The following is a 12,056-nucleotide window of genomic DNA, read 5'->3' on the forward strand; positions in this document are numbered from 1 at the left end:
ATTCTGTATTTTCTTTTGAAATTCTTTATTTTAGAAGTAAAGATTTTCTTCAAATTCTGCCACTTCAACTCTGCTCAAATAATGCAGGGCCTCTTCATCCTCTTCCCCAAGCAATGTAGGCACTTGTGAATGGTTGACACATGTTGTTAGCCCCACATTTGGTATTTTGGTGATCAATTCTGACCTCTTCTGAAAGAATGGTTGGCAGAGTTTGTTATATTTCTGTTTACTTGTAAAATCTCACTGGCTTGTTCATTAAGTCTGTCTCTTTCGTTTCGTACTTCAATGTGCTGAATTGCTCCCTGCTGTTCTTTTTCTTCCTTTGGAGAGGGCGAAGTCTCCTGCAGCTTAGGTTCTTCTTTTAAGGCAGGATCAAAGACTGGAGTTCAGGGGCTGTGCTGCCAGCTAAGTCCAAGAAATGGGAAAGCCTAGCTGCCTGCCTGCTGGAAATCAATGCTTACCCTTTTAAAGGTGGTTATTCAGCAATAATTTGAAAGCAAGGCTTCAGAATCTGCTCAGGCCCACCTAACTATTGGTCTTTTCCTGTCTGTAGCAAAGAAGAATGAAGAAAGTCAAGACAGTAGTCTAAAAAACCCTAAAAACTATGTGAGCTCTAGTATCCGTGACCTTTAGAACAGAAGAACGACATGGTGCCTGGCTACCACTGCTTCTTACTATGAGAAAGATCACAGTAGGAATTTTTGATTAAAGTGGGAGAAAACTTTCATCTAGATTAAAAGAAGTTACAAAAAGACATAAGAATCTGATCAGATGAATTTTAATATTATAATAAAAATGAGAAAAACATACATCACAGGGTTAATTTTTGTTAGGTTTGAGAGTATTGTTAGCTGTTATTTGTTACATTAATTTGAATATTAAGTTTTAGAGACATTCATATAATATTTCTGACACTCTGAAAGAACAGGAAAGCAAGCATTTTTTGTGAACTAGAAACTATTGAGTGGATGACATTAACTATCTTATTGAAATAACATTTTGAAATACGATTTATATTTTCACATCAAATCGTATCAATCAAAAGACTAAACTCAACTGCCATCGAGTCATTGCTTACAGCAATCCCCTGTGGGTATCCATTGTCTTGGGTGTTTGGCCTTCACCTTTAAGCTCAATACCACTTTCTGACTCTTAACTATTTGGTTACTGTGCAGCATGCCTGCATACTGCCCTTGTTTTTTAAGAGGAAGATAGCCCCTCCCCATTTTATTGATTTTAAAAATTATATTATTGGGGGCTCTTACAGGTCTTACACAATCTGTGCATATATCCATTGTGTCAAACACATCTGTACATATGTTGTCATAATCTTTTAAAAAAACATTTCTTTCTACTTGAACCCTTGGTATCAGCTCCTTATTTTCCCCCTCTGTTCCCCACCCTCCCTCCCCCATGTCCCCTTGATAATTTATAAATTATTATTCTTTTTTTTTTCTCCCATATCTTACACCGACCACTGTCTTCCTTCACCTACTCTTCTGCTGTCCATTCCTCTGGGAGAGGGGGCCATACGTTGATTATTGTGATAAGTTCCCGCTTACCCACCACACTCCCCTCCCCCCTTAACTTACCTTCCTGGTATCACTGCTCCCCTTATTGGTCCCGAGGGGTTTATCTGATCTGGATTCCTCGCTCATCAATTCCTTGTGGCCCTTCTGACAGGGCGTGTCCAGTTGACTACTAATAGGCTGTGGGTCTTCAGTCTGCAATCCCCTTCATTCCTATCGATAGGATTTTGTTTTGTTTTGTTTGTGTTTTTGATGCCTAATAAGGAAGATAGTTTCTAGCAGCATATCAACATCAGTAGTTTTCTTCATTCAGGTTCCTCCACATTTTACAAATTCAGGTCTAGTCCAGTTTCATCCATAACACTATCCTTTAATCAAATGGTTTAAATTTTGTTATTGCAGAATTCTTTCTTTAAAAGGAAGCTTGTATGAGCGGGGTGGGGAAGGAAAATAAATGTTCTGGTTAAAACAGGGTGGTTGTAGAGAAGAGGTGCTTACCTGCTCAGTTGTATAGAACAGTTTGAATGTTAGTGTCTTAATTAGTCACAAACACGAGACTATATGAGAGGGCTTCAAAAGATTGTGGAAAAATAGAAATAAAATAAAATTAGAATTTCCCACAAATTTTTGAAGCATTTGCATCGTACTATTTTTCTCATATTTTAATTTATAGTTTTTAAGTATTTGCAGCCTTAAAAGTCTAGCTATAAAAGTCAGGCTTTGGGACTTGGGAAACAATTTATGTGAATGTTTCTGGTAATTTTTTAAGTCCAAGTAGCTTCCTTATATAAAGTAAACAATGTAATGATGAATTTGATCATATTCACAGATATAATTTATATATTGAGTTGATTCTGGCTGATGGTTACCTAATGGGACAAAGTAGGACTGCCTTATCAGGGTTCTAAGACTCTAAAAATCTTTGTGGAAAGGGGTTGTTAATAGCTTTTCGCCTGAAGAGTGGCTGGTAGGTTTAAACTGCTTACCTTCTGTTGACAGGTGAGTGCTTTAACCACTGCACAACACAGCCTTCTTTTTTGTATACTGGTGTGATATTGATGTTTGTTTACTCGATACAGTGTATTGATATTGGTTTACTTGATACAATACTATTTAGAATGTTTTGTTAGATATGGCTCTTATTAAAACTTATGGGTGACTAATGGTATTTATATTTCAATGTTTTTATGAACATGTTTTTCCTCTTTTGATGAAAACTGATTCCTGATATTATCATAAATACTTGCTTTATCTTATAAAGATTATAGTTTAAAATAATAGCACCACTATTACTATAAACAATTTCCTGAAAGAAGCTTCGAATTTCTTCATAGGTCTCTCTCCCCTCCTCCCTCCACTGCTGTAAATTACATCTCACTAAAATGGCACAAACTTATTTTAGAGCAATCCAATATCTGGGTACTTAGGTTAACAGTTTTGATATATGGTTAAATTTTGGGCACTTTTACTACATGCTTTACTTACATTAACTTCATTTATTATAACTTCCTGTGATGTGAAGTTCCTATTTTGTGCCTATTTACAGTTGAATGTAGTTGTGCCATCTTGATTTTAGTTTAATATCTCTATCAGAAGATGATGGTAGAAATGATACCATAATTAATAGTCCAGTCATATCAAAAAGAGTTGTACAATCATTATAATCAATTTTAAAACATTTTCTTCTCCCTTGTACTTACTATTAGTAAGATACCACATTGTAAATTATTTTGACAAATTCAGTTTTGTTTTAAGAGGTAATTTTTGTCATAACAGTCATTTTTGGATTACTGAAGAATAGCTTTTTGTGGATGAATAGTGCAGTCATTAGAGTTAATGGGGGAGATTTTTAATAAAAATTCCGGTCTAGAATTTTTTTTCTTTCTTTCTTTCCCTTTTTTTTTTTTTTAAGAATTGATATTTAGTTGATTTTGACTGTGGGACTCCATGTGCATCGGAGTAAAACTCCCAAGAAGTGTGAATTCCATGAGAATTGGAAATTCTGTTGTTTTTTGATCAAAATGTTCATTAAGGTAACCAGGTACCATTCGTTCTTCTGGTTGTAATGGAAAAGGAGGCAATTAGCTACTTGCTTCCCTATTCTATTTCATTTTTCCCATTCGGTTCCATTATCACCAAAGCTTGTGTACCATGTACTTAGTCACTACTCAGTGAATAAAATTATATTAGGGATTTTTGTAGATGTTCCTTTTTGATGATTACCTATATATTACAATTCGAAATGAGTAATTGTAATTCAAAACACTAAAGCATTTATTACTATTATACTTTAAAACTCAGATTTAATAATAATAAATAACAATAGTAACAAGGGGAAGGGAAAGGGTGAGAAAGGATAAAGGGAGCTGATAACAGAGTTCAAGAAGAAAGAAAATGTTCTGAAACTGATTGTACTAGCAATTGTACAATTATGCTTGATTTATTTGAATTATGGAAATGTTTTGACATCTGTTAGAGCTCCCAATAAAACGATGGAGAAAAAAAGTGAAAATAAGCTGAATGTCTATCAACTTATGAATGGATAAATAAAAGGTGACACAATGGAATGTTGCTTAGCAATAAAAAAGAATTAAGTACTGATTGGTGGTACAACATTAACCTTAGAAATATGCTAAGTGAAAGAAGTCAATCACAAAAGGAATACTATGAAGTTCCATTTATATGAAATGTCTATATCTACCGTGGCAGAATATAGATTAGCGGTTGAAGCCGGCCCAGGGGAAGAACTGGGATGCCAGTACAGGATTTCTTTCTGGGATGATAAAATTATCCAAAATTGATTTATATAACTACGAATATATTTTTAAAAGATTGTATCATAACAAACCCCCTCAAATTTATAGAAAAATGAATAAAATTTAACCAAGGCAGTTTACATCTTAAATAGGAACATAATTTACTGTTTTTTAATATAAATACTACCTCACAATGTGATTGAAGTGTAAGATTTTTATTGAATTATATTTTCAATGATAGAGGGGTTGTATAGCCCTTTTAATTCAATTTCCTCTTAAAGAAAAGAAATAGTTCTTTACTCTCTTTAATTTGTTTCCATAGAATGAAGAGACATGAAACCATAGTTTCTTGAAGGTAGAGGATGATTGTTGAGCAGCATAATGGTAAAGGGCGAGGTATTATTGGAACATTTGTGGTGTATTTTCAGTAGGAACTAGCATTTGAAGTCCTCACTGTTGCAGCGCATTAAAATTATCATCTACCTAATTAGTATGTATTGAGCCAAAGGTAATAGACTATCTTCATGTGAGCTTGAAGATGGCATATCTATTTGTAGATAATTTATCTATGAATAAATGTAATTAATTAAAATTATGTTATTTTAAAGTACAGTACATTATCAAAACTGTCGCTGGTTTCTTTTGTTTCTACAAATATTTAAATTAAAGCTAGCATTATTATTGATCAGTAACCTAGCCTACTTTTCTGTGTGTCTGGTTGGTTTGTAGAGGAGCCCTTGTGACGTAGTAGTTACGTATTGGCATGTAACCACAATGTCTGCAGTTGAAAACCACCAGGTGTTCTGTGGGAGAAAGCTGGGACTTTGTACTCTTGTCAAGAGGAATAGTCTTGGAAACCCATACGAGCAGTTCGACGTGTCCTATTTGGTTGCCAGGAGTAGGAATTGTCATGGTTGTGAGCCCCTTGGGCAATGGTACATTTTTTACCAAAATTCAGAGATTTTTTTTCTGTCAAAATTCATAAATTATTAATCATAATAACAGATTTTTTGATCAACTACTGTATTGATATTTAAAAATCATAGCGTTTCAGTGAAATGGCATAGCAATGTGATAGAAGATATTTATTTTTTTGCATATTAAAATATTGCCATTATGGTAAAAATTTAAAAATATAACCATTCAAGATTTCTTTTTCCTGTGTTTTTTGTTAATGCAAGAACTTGCTGTTGATATTATAGTCATCAAATTGTGTTCTATACTTTATTGCATGTATTTATAACTTATCTGGTGATTTACAACTCTTTCCCTTGTAGTTCTACATGTAATAATAATCTCAATTAAAATTAAATAATCTTCTTATTCTGATAGAGAAGAAAAAGCTGGATCACTTACCAGTAACTGGAGTTCTCCTATTGGGTAATCTCCACAGATCCACATTCTTTGAAGTTATTGTGAATGCCTTGAGGACCAAGGAACCGTTGAAATTTCCAATTTCAGGAAGGTAAGCAAGTGCACTGAAGCATGTCTGTAGCATCTCCCAACCCCCTTCCCCCAACTTTCTTACATATGCGTCTGTACTGCATGCTCCCTCAGTTCCAGTGGATGTCTATCAGGAAGATTCTGATGCTGGACAGAAGGGCAAGAGAGGTGGATCTGTGAGGGAAAAGACCCAATAGGATAACTCAAGTTACTGGTAAGTAGCCCACTTTTATTTATTTATTTATTTTCTTGTAATCTACTTTTTATAAACTTTGAGATTTTTAAAAAATTTCTTCCATTTGGAAGGGGTTTGTTTAATTACAAAGGAAGGAAGTTGTTTAGGGTAATTTTGATTTGTAAATATCAGTTAGGTTATATAATTCATTGTATGAATGATAAATATCTAGGTTTATGAGAATATGAATTAATGTATATTGATGTTTCTTTTATAATGTATTATCATTTATATAATAACTTTCTGAAAAATTATATTGCCATTGACTTTTTGTAAATTGTATAGTAGTTCCAAAGTAATGTAGGGAAGTTATATGTTAGAATTTTTGATAAATTCCTTTTTTGTGTGATGTTCTATTTATGGGAATATTTTTATTGTAAAATATATGCATGTGCCCGATTAGTCACATTATTTTAGCTTTTGAGTGATGTTCAGCAGCATAGCTTTATACTTAATGACTCCCACCACCACCACCTATTGCCACTGAATCAGCTCCAACTTAGAGTGACCCTGAAGGACAGAGTAGAATTGTCCATTTGGTCTTGCTAGACTGTACTGCATCTTCACTGCAGCAGGTAGCTTCATCTGTCTTACTTGGACTGGTTGCGGGGTTAGAACTGTTGACCTGGGGTTAGCAGCCCAATGTATAATAGACTGGGCCACCATTGACTCGTACTTCTTAACATAGTAAGTTACACAGTGTACCTTTTACTTCAGTGATTGTATGTTTGAAAAATCCTTTTAGATGTATTCCAATTATACTCACCACTTTGTAATTCAGAATAATAGACTTTTTCAATTAGTTTGTTGCATTTAAGACCTCTTATAATCTCACTTCATTTTGTTTAGTTAGCCTTCATTTCTTCAACTTGACTATTTTATTCTTATTTAGGTAGCTGTCATATTTTTTTGCCTTTTGTTTTTTATGTTCTTGAAATGTCCTCCTCTGCAAACCACTTTTTTATACTTTACGGTTAAGGGAAAGTCTACCATTCCCATAAACACTTGGTTGTAGCATCTTGATCACTTCATATCCTAAGTCGATAAATTAAAATGGTTACCAGGTTAAATGAATTAATTCATGTAAGGCATGTAAAATTGTGCCTACCAGACATAATAAGCAACTTAGATATTTATTTGCATATAGATTAATTCAAATATTCTACGTCTGTAGAAATGAATAATGTTCGTATGATTTAATTTAATTCTTTAAAATTAGCTTTGGATTATATTGCTTTTTTTCTGATATAAATCACTTACCATATATACTCAAATATAAGCCAACCCAAATGTCAGCCAGGACACCTAATTTTACCACAAAAACTGCATTAAAAATGTGCTGAAAAACTCGGCTTATGCACGAGTATATATAGTAAGTTAGGTTTTATAGAAAACAAAGGATTTTTTAAAAATCTGATTTAGTTCCTGACATCAGTAACTAAAATTCAACTGTATCAAATGGAAAATTACTTCCATAAATGTACTTAAAAGTATTTTTTTTAATTTCTAAAGCAGGTTAATTTGCAGTACTATTCATCTTAACTTTTTCTTAAAATACACTTTTATCTCATACATGCAGGCATAGTGGTTTTAATGGTTTATAGTATAAATGTCATGAAAAAAAGAGCATATAGTTTTGAGAATGATATCACTTTAAAGTTGCTGCGTGGTGTTAGAAAACAAGCTGGAATTCAGTTTACTTGATGTTTGAGGGTTGGATATTTTAGCTCATTGCGTGACTATCAGAAACCCTTGTCTTTAAGAATATTGGTTCAATGACGCATTAAATAAGATCTAGTTTCAAGATGATGGAAGGAGGAAAGCCCTTTTGACAGATTGAATGGCATTCTTAAACCCAATAGAACCTATTTAGATACAATATTTGGAAAAAGAGAACATAAAGTTAAATGGTTTGAGTTACTAATTTTGAATCTAATACTACCTACAACAGACACTGCTCAGTCTCAAAGTTTCCTTGGTGTAATAATGACATTTTTGTACTTATGAGCTTCATGTTGAATGCTATGCTTTTTTTTTAGTATAGGCTTACACCCATTTATTTGCAGCTTCATACTTGCATCTTTTTTTTAAAACATTTTATTAGGGGCTCATACAACTCTTATCACAATTCATACATATACATACATCAATTGTATAAAGCACACCTGTACATTCTTTGCCCTAATCATTTTCAAAGCATTTGTTCTCCACTTAAGCCCTTTGCATCAAGTCCTCTAAAATACATCTTTTTTTTAAAACTTAAGAACATGTAATTAATTACTCATTAAAAATGATAAGTATAACTAGATATATAAAATAGCCCACTGAAATCTTGAAATAGAAAAATATATCTAGTTTTAAAAGAATTCAACCATTGGGAAAAATAGATCTGAGTTAGCTCAAAAGAAGTTGCTTATTTGAAGATAAAACTAAAAACTCTTCTAAAATACAGCACTTCCAAAACAAGGACATGAGGCATTTGAAAGAAAAGCTAAGACATCTAGAGAGGGTGGGTTGAGAAGCTCCAAGGTATATCGATTGTGAGTTCTAGCAGAGGGAAGGCAAAGAATGGGGTGAGAAGCAATACTAGAAAAGCAGGACTTGACACTCTCTCAGGAGTGAGCTGTCAGGCCACCTCCAGCTCTAAGGCAGTGCCCTCCCCTCTCCCTTGGCTCCGCACTCTGGATTCGCACTCCTGTACTTTTACTACTTCCACAGGTTCTTCTGTGCTCCCCTGAAGTGGCTGGGGTGGCCATCTTCAATTTCAGACTCGTGTGCAGGCAACTGGGCCTGCACACTTTCCAAAGATAGCATGTACTTTCCGAGACTAATACCTGAAACTTCTCTTTTCCTCATAAAAGTAACTTGGATTAACAGGAGAGGAAAAAAAGTATTTTTTAAGTGGAAAATATAAAACAATTCAAATGAATCACAACATTATAAGCATTGAATCCACATTTGAGGGAAGCCACAAAATTGGTATGTAGGAATAAATATATAGTCTCATGTATTAGATTATAAAATTAAAAATAAATGAGTTAGCTATCTAGAAAAATTGGAAGTAGGAGAAAATGAAACCAAAGAAAAACTAAGAGGTGAATATAGAATTTAGTGAAATAGAAAATAAACAATAATAAGTACTAACAGGAAGGATCAACCAAATTAAATCTGGTTCTTTTCCATTAGTTAAATTCTTGGGATATTTATTGAGAAAACCCAGGGCTTTGAACTGGTTCTGCTCAGTTCAATCATGACTTACAAAGTACAGCTTGAACAGATCTGCATTTGTAAATATTGGTTGTACTAGAATGGGATACATTATGTTTGATGCCCTGTTAGAAAATTAATCTCCCTTGAGAACTATGTGTTGCATAGCAACCAAATCTCTTGAACGACAATCAAAAATATCACTGCCCACTTCATGCTGACTAGACTGCTTGAATGTTTGTCTTAAAACAAGCAAACCCAGACTCAGTGCTATGGAGTCAATTCTGACTCCTAGGGACTGTATAAGGACAGGGTAGAGCTATCTCAGCACATTTCTGAGACTAACTTCTTTACAGGAGTAGAAAGCCTTGACTTACATTTTCAGAGTGGCTGGTGGTTTCAAACTGCTCACCCTGTGGTTAGCAGCCCAATGTGTTACCACTACACCATATACCACTTGAGATCCTTTTTCCAGTTCTTAAAACTAATCCCATCTTCCACATCCTGTTATAATCAGGAACCTCCTGAAAGGCACTCTGCCTCTTCTGAGTCTCCCATTCCAAGACTTGACCCTTCTGTTTTCAATTCTTGTTATTGTGGTATACTCACATCTTACATATTTGAGTTTTATCTAATTTCAGTGTGTCACCCATGACTGTTTTTGAAGCTCTATGAAACACAGATGACATAAGATTTAAAAGGGGGATATAACTATAAATATAAAATAGTGATTTAATAAATCATAAGAAATTATGGTTAATTTGTATATAATATTGGAATAAATGCTTTGTTGTGTAGAAAACAATTTCCACAAAAAGTGGCTAGAAGAAAATAAAAATCCAAAGAAACCAAAGACATTGAAGAAATGAAAGCTGTTGCAAATTGCCCGATAAGGAAGTTTCCTTTCCAAAAGTTTCAGAAGGTAACACTCACACAGTTACAGAAATGTGCAACTTTCACCACAGTCAACTTTAGAACATTTTCATCACTTCAAAAAGAAACCCTGTAACCATTAGCACTACTTGTACATGCTTTCTCCGCCCCCCCCCCCCCCCCCAACTACTCACTCCATCCCTAACAATTAGGAATCTACTTAGGGCTTATAGAGATTTGTCTGTTCTGGACATTTCATAGAAATTGACTTATATAATATCTAGAACTTAGTGGCCTCTTTGATTTAGCATAATGTTTTAAAATTTATTTCTAGCATGTGTCAATACTTATTTTCTTTTTTTGATTGAACAGCATTCTGTTGTATATACACAACATTTTGTATAACTGTTCTTTAGCTGCTAGTTATTTGGATTTGGTTCCACTTTGACCATATGCATAATGCTGCTATATGAATATTCATACCGGTAAATTTTTATGAGGATACATGATTTCAGTTCTCTTGGGTATGAGTTGCTGGGTTTATGTTGTTGGCTAAAAGCTGCAATTGAGTCAGCTCTAACCAATAGTGACCTTATCTATGCACAAAGAATGAAACACTGCCTGGTCCTGTGCCATCCGCACAATTGTCCCTACCTGAGCTTATTAATGCAGCCACTGTTGTCAGTTCATCTTATGGAGGGTCTTCCTCTTTTTAGCCTCTCTTTGATCTCTCCTGACCAGTATGTCTTTTCAAAGTATGTAAGGCTAAGTCTTGCCATCCTTGCCTCTAGGGAACACTGTGACCTTACTCCTCCCAATATAGATAGGTTTGTCCTTTAGCAGTCCTTGGTACTTTGAATATTCTTCTCCAGCACCACAATTCAAACGCATCAATTCTTCTACAGCAGTGGTTCTCAACCTTCCAAATGCTGTGACCCTTTAATACAGTTCCTCATGTTGTGACCCCCCCAACCATAAAGCTATTTTCGTTGCTACTTCATAACTGTAATTTTGCTACTGGAAAAAATTGTGCTACTGTTATGAATTGAATGACACCTGTAGAAAGGTCGTTGGACCCCTCCAAAGGGGTGGCAACCCACAGGTTGAGAACCACTGTTCTTTAGTGTACCTTATTCATTGTCCAATTTTCCCATGCATGTGATCCAATGGAGAATACCATGGTGTAGGTCAGGCACACCTTAGTCCTCTAAGTACATCCGTATTCTTCTATACTTTAGAGGGTCTTGTGCAGCAGATCTACCTAATGCAGTATGTCTTTTGATCTCTTGACTGCTGCTTCCATTAGCATTGATTGTGGATCCATGTGAGACAAAATCCTTGACAATTTCAACCTTTTCTCCATTTATGATGTTACCTGTTGGTCCAGTTGTGAGGACTTCAGTCTTCCTTGCATTGAGTTACAATCCATACTGAAAGCTACAATTCTTGATCTTCATCAGAAAGTGCTTCAAGTCCTCATTTTCAGCAAGTAAGATCGTGTCATCTGTATACTGTGGTTATTAATAAGCTTTCCTCAAATCCTGATGCCTCTCTCTTCATATAATCCAACTTCTCTAATGATTTGCTCAGCATACAGGTTGAACAAGTGTGATGAGAGAATACTACTGTGACGCAAATCTTGCCTGATTTTAAATCATGTAGTTAGTGTTCTTTTGTTCTTGTTCAATTAACTGCCTCTTTATCCACATAGAACTTTTGAATGAGCACAATGAAGTAAGTGTTCTGAAATTCTCATTCTTCTCTAGGTTAGCTACAGTTTATTATGGTCCACACAGTCAAATGCCTTGGCATAGTCAGTGAAACACAAGTAAGCATCTTTCTGGTGTTCTCTGCTTTCAGCCAAGATCCATCTGACATCAACAATGGTATTCCTGATTCCAAGTTCTCTTCTGAATCCAGTCTTAACTTCTGGCAGTTCTCTGTCAATATAGTGCTGCAACCATTGTTGGATGATCTTAATCAAAATTTTACTTGTGTGCAATAGCAATGATA

At 34.7% G+C, this 12,056-nt stretch overlaps 1 protein-coding gene across 3 annotated transcripts in view; it reads left to right on the top strand.

Moving 5' to 3' along the window:
- Positions 1 to 12,056, top strand: part of YAF2 (YY1 associated factor 2) — a 121,213-nt gene that overhangs the window by 33,855 nt on the left and 75,302 nt on the right. Inside the window, exon 3 of one of the 3 annotated variants that reach the window (XM_075551872.1) lies at positions 5,679 to 5,750. The exons of 1 other annotated variant lie outside the window; for it this stretch is intronic. In XM_075551872.1, coding sequence (XP_075407987.1) covers positions 5,679 to 5,750 — 72 coding nt within the window. Of the gene's footprint in view, positions 1 to 5,678; positions 5,751 to 5,842; positions 5,943 to 12,056 lie in introns of those variants that run through there. One more of the 3 variants, XM_075551871.1, reaches the window with a different exon arrangement.

This window comes from Tenrec ecaudatus, chromosome 6, assembly GCF_050624435.1.
Source record: "Tenrec ecaudatus isolate mTenEca1 chromosome 6, mTenEca1.hap1, whole genome shotgun sequence".
Classification (NCBI taxonomy): Eukaryota; Metazoa; Chordata; class Mammalia; order Afrosoricida; family Tenrecidae; genus Tenrec; species Tenrec ecaudatus.